This window comes from Enoplosus armatus, chromosome 17 (assembly GCF_043641665.1).
Source record: "Enoplosus armatus isolate fEnoArm2 chromosome 17, fEnoArm2.hap1, whole genome shotgun sequence".
NCBI lineage: Eukaryota > Metazoa > Chordata > Actinopteri > Centrarchiformes > Enoplosidae > Enoplosus > Enoplosus armatus.
Genome location: NC_092196.1, coordinates 17,008,085 through 17,025,191, shown reverse-complemented (window position 1 = coordinate 17,025,191; position 17,107 = coordinate 17,008,085). Strand labels below are relative to the sequence as shown.

The window sequence follows — 17,107 nt, the reverse complement described above, 5'->3', positions numbered from 1 at the left end:
ACAGAGAGAGAGACAATAATCTTGCCTTGCTCATGAAGCTCTTTGAATTGAATTGGTAATGAGACGCTGAGACCTTGCAAAAGTACTTTGGCTCACAGAAGTGCAGCATCACGCAGAGAAGTGGCTGAAGTGGAGATAACTGTAAAAAGGTCAGAGAATGATTTTTAAAAAGCTGGTGTCTTCTTGCTTTTGAGCTTTTTCCATTTTTGATTATTGAGGGGGCAGATAAAAGCAAATGCTTTAGTGAAGGTGGATTTTATACCAAAGGAGTGAATGTGATTCCAGATTATTATGGTTTTAGGATCTGGCACCAGTGACTTTACATAAAATCAACACACATCTGTATCATCTGGCCAATCCAGAAGCCTCCTAAAAACTCTTTAGTTGGTCTCACTGCTGTTGAGTGATAAAGAAATAACGAGTGTGTGTGACAGCAGTTTCTCACAAAACTATAAACTGAGAAGAAATGGAGATGGTGTTATGGCATCAATAAAGCATGCTGTTGCAGCACTAAAGCATATATCACTGCTGGGATAAAGTCAATCAATTTTCGAAATATCACATAAATAAAGATGTAGCCATAAACGAAATGACTGACATTAAATTTTGTTTGATAGAAGACAAAGAAGGGATCTGATGAAGACAGCACAATTCACTCACTACACAAGATGCATTCATAACTAAATGTTGTTTTCTGTTGCTCAACTATATATCCATATATAACCAAATATCCATTCAAAAGCATGATTTTTTAAATCTATTAATATCATTTTTTACATGTTCCGTTTTCAGGCTTGACACTAGCCTTTCTTTGCTGATCACTCTGCTTGTGTGTGTGTGTGTGTGTGTGTGTGTTTGTGTTTCTTCGATGCGGGACTGAGGGAGTCCCTTTCTTCCCTCCCTGAGTTTACACATAGTCACTGATCAAACAGCCTCAGTCATCAAACTCAACATCAAACCGTAGCATGGCTCAGAGAGACAACAGCGGCCCAGATTTACACTGCACAAAGGAGCTACCTACCACACACACACACACACACACACACACACACACACACACACACACACACACACACACACACACACACACACACACACACACACACTGGTAGAACGACAGACACACACAAAATACCTGAGCATTTGGAGCTTGAGAAATGAACTTGTTTTTAAGAGTCAGTTAAGAGACTTTTACTGGTGCAGATCCTATTTTTTACCTTCAAATGTGATTTAGAATTTATTACAGTAAACGAGTAAAAGCCATAAAAATGAGTGATTGAATTTATGGAGTGCTTCGGCTGCAGAATTCATAGTTATGTATTGTCTGGAGAAGCCTGCATCAGTCACATCTCTAACTGTGCACGTTTGAATGTTAACATGGACGTGAGTTAATAAATCTCAATCTCAGTCTGAAAAGCTGAGAGTCAAGGCACTCAGGTTTATCTAAATACTGTATATTTTGTATATATTGATTTGACTCAAATGTTTACTTACACTGAAAATTGAAATGCAGAAGTAGATTGCTTACTTTTTCCCTCCAGAGCCAGTCAGCGTTTGCCTTCCTTCCTTCCTTGTCCATCAATCTCGTCTTCTCCATCCCAGTCTGACCTCTTCTTCCACTTTTTCTTGCATCCTGAGTGAGTTTGCTGCCAAATTAAAATGTAGAGAGACTGGTTTGCCAGGCGTTATAAGACAGATTCTTTCATTGTTTGTTGAGGAAAGCTGAAAAATGATAATGAGCGCTGTGGCTAAGAAAGCAGCAGCTGAAAGGTCACCATCCACTTTCACAGCTTTAACCCAGACCTTCAACAACAAAACATAAACTATGATTGACTGCTTGCAATTGTAGCTGGTAGGAGTTCCTTTGCCCAAAATTCATCAGCAGCATTTGTCTAGTGGCTGGGATGCATTTCAGCAGGGTCCAGACAGATGTGTGACCTGCTGGGTTCGTCATTTTACATAATTTTAGAAGAAGCTGCTATTGGAGAAAGGGTATCTAACTGCTGAGATTATGATAAAGTATGTTGCAGATTCCAAATGTGTGCATTCAGCTTGCACAGGGACTGAGAAAACTGCACCAAGCAGTGATGTAAAAAAAAAAAATACAATTGCATGAATAAAATTTGGTATGAATTGACTGAAATTGACTGTCAATCAATTCAATATTTGTCTGGAAGTACACCAAAATCACTGTAGCTGATGGTGAAGCTGCGGCATCCAAAATGGAGGCTCCATTTTGAATGCCGCTGTGTCTGCCATGGCGAGTGCGTGCCTCAGACTGGCAGCATGGCACATTTATGGGCATTCCCCATAAGGTGCCTTTCTGATTGATGGCCCAGCCTCGTGCACCTCCCTCTCTTCACTCCTCAGTCCTGATTTATTCGTCTAGTCTCTGTGACTTGGCACTGGCATTGCCCACTACTTCTCCTGTGGAAACTCCCTGCGGGCACATTCACTATTATTTGGAGTCCCGATGGGCGAAAGCATCAGACAGAAACATACACGTACACACCCTCACACACACACACACACACGCACTGCACTGTCTCATCTCACTCACACTGAGCCTGTGCTAGAGGGCAGGTGAGCCTCCCACTGCCTCCACTCTGAAAGGATCTCTCACCCAGAGGGCTCAGCTGCTTGGTGGGCCAGAGGGGTAAGCGGCTCTGTAAGCCTGCCAAGTGAGGAACTGGTCTGGGTATGCATGAGGCCAATCCTAGCACACACAAAAACACACAAACAAGCGTGCGCACACACACAGCTAGTCTGCATGAACCTCGCAGGCTTCTGTCTTTGCCAATCTGCAGTTTATGATCCTTGTCTGCCTGTCAGGCTCTTCATAAAGAGATCAACCCAAGTGGTAAAGGAATCAACATATAAATAAGATTGATGCATAGGGAGCACTTCACATCACTGTCTGGCTGGGTCAAACTATACTTCACATATTAGGCAGTGTGCAGGAAACAATTAATTATAAAACCTAATGTGAAACAGTGAGATGTAAACTACACTTAAACTGCAACTAATATCTATAGTGTCCTAAATGAGCTTCCATCCACGTCCTTTTAATGTAGTTTGGCCACATGCAAATTATTTATCTCATTTATCTTATTATCTATTTAAAATAGCATTTATCTCCAGCCATGATAGCAGACAGATTGTGTTTGTTAAGAGAAAAAGGACATACAACAGATTGCATTTTACCAACAATAACAAAATCTTAAATAATGAAAAAATAAACAATCCAAAATGTCTGTTTGAAACAAAGTTTTAAGATTATGAATTAAGTATTTTTTAATTCCAGTTTAGTGATCGTACTTGTGTCCTTGTGTGATCCATGACTTTTCCTTGCTTGATGTTTCTGGTCAAAGTAGCTTCTACAATGAAAATGAGCCAACATGAGTTTCCAGGTCATAAGAAGAACAAGAAACACTAGAAATCTGGTGTGTAACTTAGCCAACACTGCAGTTCTCAACTTCGATCAGACTTTGCAGAGGCCTGACTGTGGGGACTTCCTGGAGTTTGAGCTGTAGCACGAGTGAATGTCTACCATCTAGTGGCCACTTTACAGAAACATTCAGAAATGCCAGGGAAGACAATTTGACTGGTCGCATAACTTCCTTTAATAAACTGAACCAAGAAAACACATATTACAAAATATTTTTTTTACTTTTTACAGACACGTGAAACCATTTCCTCCTCCCTTTCCTTTTCCAAAGCAAAAAATGGAAACAGAACTATGGACCATTATTTTTTTAAGCGTGTATCATTTTCTTTATGTAGAAAATAACTGCACCAAAAAAGAAAAAGCTTTTGTTGCACAAGTTGGCAGGGAGGCGACAACATATTAGATAAGGCTTTCAGAGCCCACCAGGGAAAGCCGGGAAAAGTCAGTTTCTGTGTGTGTGTATACATGTTTCTAGCTTTATACTTCAACTAGCAGAATAGCGTGTGTATTTATGGAGCAGTTGATCATAATGTAGTGGTGTAATCCATATTTGAGACAGGAAAGTGAGCGCTACAGGCTTAAGCTTCTTACGACACAGAGGTTTGCTGTATGTAGAGGAAGGAAACTCTTCATGTGGGCCGAGAGCACGTTGCAGTTCAGTTGGGTTGATGACAGACAGAATATAATATGTTACAGCCTTTGGGTAAAATAAAAAAAAAATAGTCCTGTAGATGTATACTGTTGTAGGTGCCATCCAAAGCAGAAACTTAACCCACACTTCCCCAATAGGCCGAGCTCATTCAGGGGTCGCCGGAGTCACAAAGGAGGCACAAGGCAGAAAAAAGGGGCGCTAGACAGCAAGTAATGTTTGATGGGAAACTCATGGTCCTCCAGTCTTATTGGTGCACTCATTGCCTCAAATATACCCATACACAGTATTTTAGCTTCAGCTCATCTTCCATCACACTGTCAGACATCACTCCATCACAGAGTGGAGGACAGTGACTTCTTTCTCCACAACACTGATAACTTTGTTAGAAGTGGGCACTGCAGTGGACATGACAATCATTTGTTTCAGGAAAAAAAAAAGTATCACAGCTGCTTTCTAAGTTGAGTGTCAGATGCATGGCACTCAATTTGGAAGCTAAACTTCATTCAAGTCAGGACCTTCAGCGGACAGGAAGGAGTAAGGGATTGCAGGTGGTGACTGTCCTTAATTGGATTGTTAAAGGTCAGATTGACCCCAGGTCCAAACACTCCCTCCAATACAACGGGTCAGTTTGTTCAGAGGGCAGTGATGTTCATGACCTGAAAAGGCCCTCAATCTCTTTCTTTCAGACATTCATTTTCAAAATCTTTGATTCAACATTAGCTACCTGCTCATGGTCCAGTGCGTCATAATCTGTAGGTGTCTCTCTGCACTCTTCCTCTGCCTCCCCCTTCAGGCCAGGATTGCTGGAGCCATCCCAAGATACCTAGGTCTGTCTCACCGGGGGATTGAGGGTCAGCGGGCAGCTCCATGGGAAAAGCGGAGGTCCTGGTCCTTAGGGAACTGTGCTGCAGTGGTTGGAGCGGCAGTCACCAGTCCTGCTGGGGCCTCAGCTGCAGCCGAAGGTTTAGGCGGAGAGTCTGCAACCCAGGGTGGAGGGGGCTGTCCCCGGGCCGGAGCATCCACAGCAGGAGAGGGGTCCTTGCTGCGCTGAGGAGCCCCAGCTTCCGAGTCCTGCTGAGACATGAGCTGGAGTAAGGCAGCTGCCACAGCAGGACTGATGTCCTGGCTGGGTTGGGTTTCAGACCCAGCCTGCTGGGCATTTCCAAGGAGGGGAGCTGATGGAGGTGGCCCAGGTGGAGAGGGTGGACGCTGCTCACCAGATAGAGGCACCTGGTTGGCCCCAAGCAGTTTCCTTTTTGATGCTGCACCGTCTGAAGGGGCCAAACAGGACAGAGGACAAAACGTTAGGTATCAAGGCATGTTTGGAATATAACATTTAACCTCAGCATGTGAGCTATTTATACAATAACCCTTAAACTTATTTGTCTTCTATATATGATTGACAATTACGGAAAGTAAAAATGTATTTTTGTCAAACGGGCCTGACATGGTGTTACACAATGTTGACATTCCTACCTTCACCACAAGAGGGAGGGCAGAGCACTCTAAGTGCATCTTCACATGGCGTACATTTTAGTACCATTATAAGGGCATACATAACATATCGGTCAGTATTGTTGCAACAAAGTTAACTCTGTTTACCTACAGCCATTGCTTAGGTATGGCACAATAAATACTAAAAATATCCAGACCTTAAAACAAGATGTCTGGCCTATGGAAAGTCTACAGTCATGTACCTGTCCAGGTAAAGTAAATCTAAATGTTGAAAATGGAAAAAATGCCGTTTCATTTTAATGTGACATGTCATCACTGTTAAAGAATGTTTATTAAACACAGTAAAACATTTAATTTTTTCACTATATAGGTGCATAACAACCAACCAATATAACTGCATTAATATATGCAAAATTGTTGCAGCTGTAATTGTTTTTCCTCCAAATAACCACCTTAAACGAAAGGGAAAATGTGGGAACTAGGTGAGAAAACATTAGGAAGGGCATGTACAGCTGGATGAACAGAAAGGGTGACTTATGCATGAGAATTTTAAGTATTACAAAGGTCAAGACAAGATTACTAAACCAGGTTAGTCTATTTGTTTGCCTACAGCAGTGCAAGAGTTTCAGAGGCCTTGACAGGAGAAACAACCAGAAGAAAACAGGACTGTTACCATTCGAGTGTCAGCAGCATAGTCAACAGTTTTATTCAACTTCCTAATCACATTTTTGAACTAATATCTGAGTCAGAGTGAACAGTTAAAAACAAAAAAAAAATGTGTGACAAACCAAAGTTAAAAGAAACACATGCAGGTGAGGTCTAAAGATTCAATACATTTATTTTCACTTGATAATTTATTAGACTTTCTTCATAAAAATGCTGACATTACAGACTGTTCAAAGCAACATCGCTTCCAGTGAAGAATCCATGACACCTGCTTTATAATGAAAATGAGGTGAGGAAGAAAAAAACTTGTGTGGAGATGATGGGACAGATACAGAAACAAAGACTGTGAGAAAGAAACAAGGAAGAGGGAGAAACGTGGAAGGGGACAATACAGTGTGAACCTTTCTTTTCACTCCAATGAATAACACTGCACTTTCTTCTGGTTTATTGAGTACACCAGTGAGAGATGTCCATGTGCACCAAACCGTTGCCTGGTTACCAGGGTCACATGAAGACAAACACTCGACAGACATTTTGCAAGGTTTTTCTTTTGCATTTTTCAGTATGTGAGGTGGTAAAAGAGGACAATGGTGAGTGGGGTGAGTTTAAGGAATGTCAGGGATAAAAGAAGGGGTGGGGGTGCATGAGAAGTCTAACAGCCCAATTCATTTGGTTAATAGATAATTTTGTTGATTTAATCAGTCTAAAGTGTAATTAATTTGAGTATACAGGAATTTTGAGCGCCCAAACTCAGTCAGCTTCTGTTTGTTCTCTGCCCTGCTCTATTCATTCATGCAGTCCCCAGTGATTTCCACCTGACCTTGGTTCCCCCTTTTTTGCACCCTCTAGAGACTAAACCCGGACTTGCCCTTGCGATCAGTAGTAGAGGCGGACGATTCGCGCGTTAGTGCCTCTTCTGATTGGACGCCATTGCTCTCATCGCCTTGCTCCTCGGTTTGTGGCTTCATGATGTGGCCCAAAATGAGAGCCAGCAGATTGGCCTGGTCTTCCTGGCTAAGTGGCGGGTCTCCGGATGTCGGCGAGAGTTCCTGGGGTTCAGGAGGCGGCTCTGGGGGCTGGGACCTGGCAGTAGACTGGGCCTGGTCCTCTGGAGCCCCCTGGTGGTCAGATGCCTCACTGAGGGCAGACAATGACTGGCTGAGAGCCTCTGGGTTGGAGAGGTTGAGGAGCTGGGCCACCTGGGGCAGGCTGAGGTCAGTCTGTCCCTGGAGGAGGTTCAGCAGCACCGCCATCTCTGCCTGGTTCAACTGTTCTGCAGCAACTCCCAGGCCTGAACAGACACATTCACACAACCCGAATTCAAACTATGAAAATGCAATACTGTGCAAACAAAAAGGTCCATGAACATTTTTCCACATCAATCTAAATTACTTTTCACTTGCGAGCAGTGCAAACTGTATGTCAGTATACAGTTACACACAAGTAAATGCTTGTGAGAGGCAACTGTTACCTGACAACTCACGCTCCAAGTTGGCTGTGGAGGGCGGTTTTCCTGGTGGAGGTGGTGGGGCTCCGGCCGGGCTGGTTTGGGGCCGGCTGTTCTCTCCGCTGGAGGTCCCTGTCGCATCCTTACGGGGCACTTTGAGCACAGGCACATCCTCGGGCAGCCCACTCTGACGTGCACGTCGTCTCTTCTTACTCCACAACTCGTGGCAGTCCTGATGGTGAGGAAGACTGGAGACGTAGCGGGTAGACATGCAAAAATGTCATGAATTAGATACATAAGAAATAAAAAAGTATTCAGCGTACATTTATTATTTTTCAGCTATCTCTCACAATGAGAAAAAAAGATACATATATAATACTACAATACTCTACACTACTATATAGATGAAAGGTGAAAGCAGAGGCCATGGGGCTACTGACTCTGGCGGCGGCATCTTGCTGGGCTCAATGTCACACAGGAAGTCACTGTTGAGAGCTTGCTCCGATGTGCAGCGCCGCGCAGGGTCAAGGGTCAGCATTCGGTCCAGCAAGTCCAGGGCAGTGGAAGGTAAACTGTGTAGAAGGGGAGAGCTTTAAACTGTAGAAACAGACAAATGGTTGATCACAGCTACTCGGACATAGTGCAGCATGGCTACATACAAGGCAAATTCCTCCCGCAGTCGCCGTCTGTACTGCTTCTTGGGTTTCATGGTGTTGAAGAGGGGAAGTTTAATGACGTCAGGCCAGACTGCAGGACAGGGACTCCCGCACAAACGACTAAAGGAAATGACGGAGAGGCAAAGACGGGGTCAGTGATGAAGAAATGAGGTTATTACTTGACGTGTTGTGTTCAGGAAAGGGCAGCCTACCTGATGAGCTCCAGCTGTAGAAGCTCCTGGTTAGCCTGGAAGATGGGCTTCTTGGTAAAGAGCTCTCCCAGAATGCACCTGAGCCATGACAGAATGGATAGAGGTAGTAAGAAAATATACACTCCCACTTACCAAGCTTAAACTAAGTTTTAAAATGTGTCAAAGTGTGAATATCTCTGGTTTGTGACTGTGACCAATAAATCCTATTTCTTTTAATAATACACATCCTACAATAAAGACTTTCCCCTCTGACATGAGTAATCATGATAAATAAAACAAAGTGTATGACTAGTGCAAATTAATGTTAATTATTGGGGTTTTTTGAACATAATGCTAGAAAAACAACAAACAACTAAAATGCATAGAACTGTCTTCTGCTATAAATCAAGTTAGAATTAGGTGGCACAGCACACAGGTAAAAAGAAAATCAAGTCACTCATGCCTGACTGAACTGAATTTCCAATAACTTAAGCATGAATGAACAGAGAGATGTGCTGCAATGACAATGTCATACTCACCCACAGCTCCATACGTCAATGGCTGGAGAGTATCTCTCTTCTCCCAGCAGGAGTTCAGGGGGGCGGTACCATAGTGTGATTACTTTATTAGTGTACGGCCGACTGGGGGAAAGAAAAGACGTGAGACTCTGTACACATTCATAGAGCGTCTATGCCCCAGAGTGCCCAAACACAAACATTTCAGCTTTCACTAACTGGGATGTCTCTGAAGGACAACAATGTGACAGACACCACCATCTAGTGGAGAGTGATTGTAAATGAAGAACGCTCATGGTGAGGTTTAATTACTGCTTCAATCATCACACATTTAGTCATACATTTATATCATAGACGCAAGAAGATGAGGTCTCCGTAAAGCATACATTAAGAAGAAAATATCTAGCACTCTTATCTTACCTTTCCTCTGAATTGTAAAGCCGGGCCAAACCAAAGTCAGCCAGTTTGATCTGACCTCTTAACGAAGAAAAACAAATAACACAAATCCAAGATTAGGCTCAAGAGAGAACACGCTCTGTCAATAGCTACAAACAACTGAGAACTACAGTATCTAACCCCGAGACACTTAATACAACTCAACACATCCGCCCGAGCCAGGCCGGTTATTTTGAATAACTAGTTTACATTTAAACAAGACAGAATTATGAAACTGGCCTTTACTGCAAACTATTTTTGTCTAATTCAAGTTACTAAATACTGACAAGTCTCAGTTCACTAACATTGTAATCACATGAAAAATGTAGACTGCACTTTGAAGTTAAAGGCTAAATCAATAAAGTGATTGTTAATACTCAGTCCCGACTCATGTTAGGGACAGGTGAGGCAACAAACGTCCAAACTCCAGGTTTCTATTTACAGTCAGGTGTACAGTAGCAGGGCAGTGAGAGAGAGCAAACTGCAGTGTGGCTCGAAATGCTCCATTCCACAGCAAAACCCACATTTTCAGCTAGTTTTTATCAGCATCTTGGCTATTACAGGTCATTTAGCTCACTTTTCCGTCGCATCTTGTAGTGTTTGTAGATTGGATGCAGAATTTTACTGAGCAACCATCTGTAAGAAGTTGCTGTTCTCCTTCATTGTTGTTATTTGAAGCGCCCAATTAAATTAGTAGCAAAGTAATTAGCTTTGCTGCTGACGCACCTCCAAACACTTGCATTCCGTTCATTAAAGTTAGCATGAGTATTTACAGACGACAGCTGCATTTAAACCATCTGCAGGAATGTTTTCCAAGTTGTTGATATATTGTTAATGTGAATTTGGGGATCAGATGTACTGAAATAAACAAACAAACATGAATAAAAAGTAAATCAAACTACCTGTAGGTGATACTGACACATCGAAATTCACCTGAAACAGCTGTTACTGCTAAACAGCTGTGATGGGTAAAGGCCTCGCTTCTACTGCAAATGATTTGCAACTGTCTACATAAAGGACACTACAATATTTCCCTGCTGGTGTCCGTGTCTTCTGTTCCTTACCTGTTGTTGAGAAGTATGTTGGAGCATTTGATGTCTCTGTGGAGGAAGTTGTTCTTATGGCAGTAGTCCAGACCCTCCATCAGCTGGCGCATGAAGCTGCGGACGTGCTCATGGGAGAACTGGACCAAACCCGACTCCAGCAGGCCCATCAGGTCGTGGTCCATGTACTCAAACACCAGGTAAAAAGCACCTAAAAACAGAGGGACGATGCATTCAGAAATCAGAAACAATTACACACACAGGAACCACGTGTCTAGAGGTTCGCGAAGTGTGACGAGAAGGTTGCTGCGTGCTGAAGACAAGCGCAGAACATTTAACGTCTTGTCAGTAAGTTTGAATCCTCAACAGTAAGTACTCTACTGAAACTGTGCAACTATTGTGCTTTGTCACAACTGCACAGTCAGCTACAGTAAAATGGGATGTACATTTCAGGTGTAAAATCATCACTAAGTCACATAAGGCAGGAACCTTTTCTAAAGTGAATCACCACTGTGACCACAGCGGTTTGATCTGCTGCCAAATAACCAAACAAACTGTAGTAATTATATTAGTCCTAGTTTTGGGGGGTTTTCTTGTCTTATGTCTGATGCGTTTTAAGAGTGAGTTGATGAGTGTAGTATTTTCTGATGGTGCCAAACATTAGTTTACATGAAGTAAAACTATTTTACATACATATGTCAAACTCTAATATACCTACTAGGGGTGTGTATTTATCACGCTCAGATAACTCAAAACATATTTTGTGATTTAAATTCCCTTCCATTCAGCTTCGATTGACTATGATGTTACTTTTAACTGTACATGATTTTAATTGTTTAAGTTTTCATTGACAAAATCTAAATTACAAACAAAATCTATTTAGTCTCAGTTTTATTTCAAGTACAAGAACCAATTTTTCCATATTACCCAGGCATAGCAGATCATTTCTAACCCCCTTACCTTTGTCCTTTTTAAAGTCGAGTGCATCCTGCTTGTCAGTGACAATCTCCTTCATGTTGACAACACTGCGGTGTTTGAGCTGCCGCAAGATCTTGATCTCTCTAATGGCTGTGATGGGGAAACCCTCCTTTTCATTGTCCAAACGCACTTTCTTCAGAGCCACCAGTTCACCTGACATGTTAGAAAGAGCATTTAGAGAACCAGTCACAATGAGGATTTGACCTCTGCTTGTTTTTACATGAAACACGTGAGTACTACAGTGACTTAAGTCCAGGTAATGTTCCCTCACCAGTGTCTTTGTCCTTGGCCTTGTACACTTGGCCGTAGGTTCCTTCCCCTATGATGCCAATGATATCGAATTTATCTACACAGCGTTTGCCCCAGTCACTCTGGGTATGTTTGCGCTCACCATATCGCGGGCAGCAAATCCTGTAAACCATCAAAAAACAAAACACATTAGATTTAATGTGGGATTAAAAAAAAGGAAGTGGGTGAGTAATAAAAGAAACTTACTTTGGTCTCTTCTTAAGGACTGGCTGGGGTGGCGGTGGAACCTGGCGGATGGGGGACTGTGGGGGTGAGGAGCCACCTCCGGGCAGGGTGGGCGGTAAAGGAAGGTCAATGAGTGATGGCCGGCTGCGGACTTCCTTCTCCTTTCGAGATGGCCTCTGAGGAGGGGTGGACTTCTTTGGACTGACAACGCAAAATACAGAGTTTTAGAGGAAAGTGCAATTGATTAAAGAGACAGCGGAGAAGCAGATATCATATATATGTATAAATATGTCTGTGTGTATATATACACACTCAGAAAAGGTGCACTCCTTGATTGTATACCCCAGATCACCATATTTTCGCCAAAAACAATGCAATTGTATGGGTGGGGCAGAAAACAGCGAGAACCTTCTATCTTAAATTTACAGGAGCTTTGCACATGTGATAATCTATAATCAAAGTTAAATGGTGCCTCTTAGTCTCTGTTGACAATAGGGGCGTACCATTCAGGAGTTAAGTACAAAGGAGAATTTGTACCAATTACTGAATACAAGTACACTGACAACAATCAACTCCCATTTTGAAAGGTCTGTTATGCCATCTTCATGCTGGTGCTCATTGATCCAAACAAGGCAGAACTGTAGCTACAGAGTGTGTAGATGCAGGAAAGTGGATGGGTAATAAAGAGAGGCAGAGGGAAATCAGAGTTTGTCACTTTGATCCAGATGTGTGCAGTTATCTTTTTTGTAGTATGACAATGACCATAATTAACTAACGCTTAAAGAAGGCAGAAATAATAACATTTACTCATCAATATTTAAAATTGATCTCTTGAAATGTCTTACTTGTACTTGACATGAATGATGATTAATAACAAAAGAAAAAGGTGATGACTTGAGTGGTGTATCAAGATGTATGTATGTTTGTTTGCTTGCTATAATAAAATATATATATTAAAATGTATTTTAAGTTTAATGTGACTTTCACTCTGTACAGGAGATGAGCATGCATTGAGTCTCGTGTGCAGTGAGACATATACTCTATGTCTGTATCCCAGTTGGGGGTCCTCACCTGCCCTGAGTGTTTCCAAGCAGTGCAGGTGGTAAAGGCAGGGGAGGTAAAGTCGACGTCTTGTGGAGCGGGGTCTGGCGGACGGGGCTGCGTGGAGGAACCGGAGCTGGCGATGTGGTTGAGGGTGCATGAGGCTGAATACTTGTTTCTGCATGAGGTGGCGGTGGTGGAACCTGGGTGGCTGGACCGGGTGGCACAGGAGGAGAGGGCTGAGGAGGAGGTGGTGCAGGAGAGGAGGTGAAAGAGGAAGGTAGAGGTGCAGTAACCTGATCTTCACCACTGAGAGTATCCTGGGGTAACGGCGCAGGTGGTGGGGGCAGAGGTTCTGCTACTGCTGCAGAGTCTCTTTCTGGCTGTGGAGCCTCAGCTTTAGTGGACCTTGAGGAGGAGGAGCCTGCAGATTTCCGTGCTGACGGAAGAGGGGAAGCACCACCACTGGCACGAGCAGCCGCCTCAGCAGCCTGGCGTTCCTTCTTCCTGCGAGTGAGCTCTGCTCCCAGGCTGGAGTTGAGCGGCAGGCGGGAGGAGGGAGGGGAGCGACTAGCTGGCCGACTGCTGTGGGAGCTGCCCCCTACTCCACCAGACGAAGTATGCCTCTTGCTACGGGACCGAGAGGAGGAGCGACGAGAAGATGAGTAGTGCAGAGGGGAGCGACTCCTGGAGCGGCCAGAGCGTCTAAATGAAACAAACGCATCTTTAAAAATGTATAAACAACGCCATAAACATTTTAGATTAGACTGCATCTTCCTGAATTCAGAGAGTAGGATAAAGCATGTTGCATGGCTTTTTTCTTTTGAAAAAAAGGTTTAAAAAGGGAACAGAGTGCGTAGTAAGCTCTAACAACCTCTTCCAGCACAAAATAAAATGGCCATCGATCACATAATGAAAACAAAACCATGTGGGCCTTTTCATTTGGAAGTTAACATAGACATAAATAAGCCAACAGTAAAACAACTGTTGCTTTCAAAACCGAAGGACAGATTGGATCTAAAACTTTGATAGACTCTGAAGTGATGTAGCTCGTTCCGTCTGTATTTCCTGGTTTATATTTATTGTGACTGTGTCTGTGGCAGTCACAGATACAATCCACTGTTTTCCTCAAAATAAATACAAGGAAAACTCTGAGTAAGTAATAATAATTAAGACATTTTTTTGTCTTCTCAAGGCAGGCTCAAATAATAATCTGTCAACTGCACAGTAAAGTCTGAACTCCTGGAGGTGCAGCTCTATTCCTTCAACCAAATGTGGCAACTGGAAAAGATGACTGGCTTTGTATGATGTGGGGGAAACATGAACATGGTATTATATATGAAAATATATCTTGTTTTATTACCTATCACCTGTTCTCACCCCCAGGTGCCAGTTTTTTAAAGTTTCCTTTAAATTTGTCTTTGAAGAGAACAGTGGAGAATCATCAAAGTCTCTGATGGGCACAAACCAGGGTTGCTGTGCCCTAACCTCATCATGGTAGCCATAGCTCATGGTTTACTGACATTTTGCATTACAAAATAAGACGGCTGAAGGTAATCCATGCTGTCACCTGCCTGTCTTGACACTACCTCCATCCTTTATTTTTCTCACCCTTCAACATGGAGAACATCTACATCCTGCCAGCTTCCTTTTCACAATAAATATTCTGCTGGAGGGAGAAGGGCTCTGCAAGTTAAACAGGTCTGCCAGACTTACAATGCAGGTTGCTCATGTTCGTTTAATTTAATAGCTCATAGTCATCTGGATCTTAAAAAGTCAAGATGTGTGTCAGGACTACGCAAAAATACTACCAAAAAAGGCATGATGGCTAAATTGGTCTTCTGTTCCATGAAATACTCTGATGACCTCTGATATTTTAGATTCCCATATCAACATTTGTGTTTGAGTGTGGGTGTTAGCCATTTAACTCCTCAGAACATATCCCCAAAAGGGTTTCCAAGATTTTAAGGGCGCACAACAGCATATACTCACCGAGACATGGGGCTGGTGCTGGAGGACCTGCGGTTACCGTAGGGGCTGATGGAGCGTCTCCTCGAGTAAGGGCTGCTGTCCCTCTCATAGCTGGAGGACCTGTGTCTGCTGCCATAAGGACTTTCTGATCTTTGTCTGCTGCGGCGAGACATATCCCCGTAGGGACTGGGGCTCTGCTGGGCTACCCTACGTCTGGAGTAGCTGTCATCTCCCTGCTGCCCATACCCACTGCCCTGTGGACTCTCGCTGCCAGCCCCTCTTCTGGGACTGGGTGAAAGAGCAGAGCTGGTGCCCTTCCTGCGAGGGCTACCCCTACTTGAAGACTTGCCCTTTGGGCTTGACTTGTGGCTCTTGGTGGACTTGCGGTGGCTCCTGTCTGCTCGGTTCCTCTGGGAGGAGGTGCGGCTGCCCTCCCCTCGGCCTTCTCTCCGCTGTTGTTTGTCTTTGCGAGACTTCCCTGAGCGGCTGCTCTCCTTGCTGCGAGATGAGGATGTGGAGGAAGTAGTGCTACCTACACTGGCTGCAGGCTGTACCTGGGTGGAGAGCATCAGCTCCCCACGTTTAGAGTCAGCCTCTGGCTGGACCTGGCGTTTGGATGAGGGCCCTGACGAGGCAGCCTTCTCCTTGCTCTTTCCAGAACTCCCCTTCTCACCGTCTTTGCTGCTCTTTTTCTTGTACCCACGTTCCCCATTACCAGAGTCTCTAACTTTGTTAGGGTCCTTGGACTTTTTTCGGGAGTGTCTGTGCCCCCTGTTCTCTCTACCGCCAGCTTCTCTGCCGATATCGTCCCTATCGTAGTCTGGTGAGGGCTCTAGTCGGTCCCCGCCCCCTCTCTCAGAAGGCCTGGAGGACGGTGGGTCCGAGAAAGTGTCCGAGTCGGAGCTGATATCGTCATACTCCACCAGAGGCTTCACGGTGTTGACACCAGGTGGCGCCGTATCGCCGAGGGTAAAATATTCGGGTCCCGGTGCCGCCGAGGATTCCCGATTATGTTTGGTTGATTTATGTCGTTTACGTTTAGAAGAGGAAGAGGACATTGGAGATTTTAACTGCACCTTGCCGTCTCTGCTCGTCTTGTCTCCAGCAGAGGTATGAGTCGGGGCCTGGGTCTGGTGTGGCACACCGCTGTTGCTAGATTCCGGCTTCCTCTTGGTCCCATGGTGTCGGTCCGACCCAGGCATCCCTCACGCCGGCGTCGGTACCTCTCCTGCGACTAGGCCTCGGTGGTCCAGGCAATTCATTCACAGGAGAACAGTAGCTACTCCAAATCCCAAAATAAAAGTGTTACTAAGCAGAAACAGGGCAAGAAAATACACAAAATAAACACACCAGGCCGCTCACGTCCAGTCCTCCTCAATGCCAATTCATTCCATGGAGATCGCCAACATAGTTCGTCAAAGCAGAAAAATGCCACGGTGGTTTTCCAGTGCTGTAAAGTATGTACTTTGAATTAGTCAGTGAAGGAAAAAGATCCCAACCAAACATCGGGGCATTGTAGTGTCGTCTCCGTCTCAATTTAGCTAGCACCGCTAGCTAATGCTCGGCGGCTAGCGAGCTGACTCGTAAAAAAGAAAAAAGTCCCTTTGTGAAAGGTGTCCTTGTCCGGTGCCAAGTTAAGTAAAGGTGTTTTTATTCCACAGAATTACGGTCTTAGCATTCAGAAACAAGCAAATGCCTTCATTAAAAGACGCTCGTTTCTCGAACAAAATGAAAACTTGACCCGGTTGGTACTGTTTACATGTTCCCTTTAATATAAGTTTTATCCCCTATAAATTCAATATTGATTAGAAATCATAGTATTTTCGTGTGCAGTAGATGTTCCAGTTTATTATCAATGGCTCTGGGAATCAACCAGGCCTATATTTAGGGCGATGCTAGTGGATTTCATATCATCCACAGCCCTATCTGAAGGAGACTACAAACGCCATTGTGGCTCCTGTGACTGGCAACTTCTGCGCACAGCGGAATGAACCGGAAACCGGAACGCTGTCAATCTTGGGCGTATCTTAGCAACGACCTATCACAACACGTTGCCCGCCCACTGTACTCGTGGTTGCGCGCCAGCGACGCAGAATATTCAGAGAGATGCACGGGGAAAATGTTGTTTTTATCAG

General features: G+C 44.0%; 1 protein-coding gene across 2 annotated transcripts; it reads right to left on the bottom strand.

Annotated features, from left to right (window-relative positions):
- Positions 1-5,878: 5,878 nt before the first annotated feature.
- On the bottom strand, positions 5,879-16,726 carry cdk12 (cyclin dependent kinase 12). Of its 2 annotated transcripts, XM_070922922.1 has the most exons (13): positions 14,994-16,726; positions 13,032-13,706; positions 11,982-12,161; positions 11,758-11,897; positions 11,469-11,639; positions 10,530-10,719; positions 9,451-9,507; positions 9,055-9,156; positions 8,537-8,614; positions 8,328-8,444; positions 8,109-8,240; positions 7,693-7,916; positions 5,879-7,512 (listed from the first exon to the last, which is right to left on the bottom strand). In XM_070922922.1, the coding sequence occupies exons 1-13, from the start codon at positions 16,172-16,174 to the stop codon at positions 7,067-7,069; spliced, it is 3,693 nt and encodes a 1,230-aa protein (XP_070779023.1). In that variant the 5' UTR covers positions 16,175-16,726; the 3' UTR covers positions 5,879-7,066. The 2 variants fall into 2 exon arrangements, with proteins under 2 accessions (XP_070779023.1, XP_070779024.1); XM_070922923.1 differs by lacking the exon at positions 9,451-9,507.
- Between the last annotated feature and the right edge of the window lie 381 nt (positions 16,727-17,107).

What these genes read in the sequence shown, in the direction of transcription:
- cdk12 (XM_070922922.1), bottom strand. Translation starts at nt 16,174, where the DNA reads ATGCCTGGGTCGGACCGACACCATGGGACCAAGAGGAAGCCGGAATCT. An exon ending in CTTGGAAACACTCAGGGCAG is followed by an intron (nt 12,162 to 13,031) that starts GTGAGGACCCCC and finishes TTGCGTTGTCAG; the next exon opens with TCCAAAGAAGTCCACCCCTC. An exon ending in ATTGACGTATGGAGCTGTGG is followed by an intron (nt 8,615 to 9,054) that starts GTGAGTATGACA and finishes GTCATGGCTCAG; the next exon opens with GTGCATTCTGGGAGAGCTCT.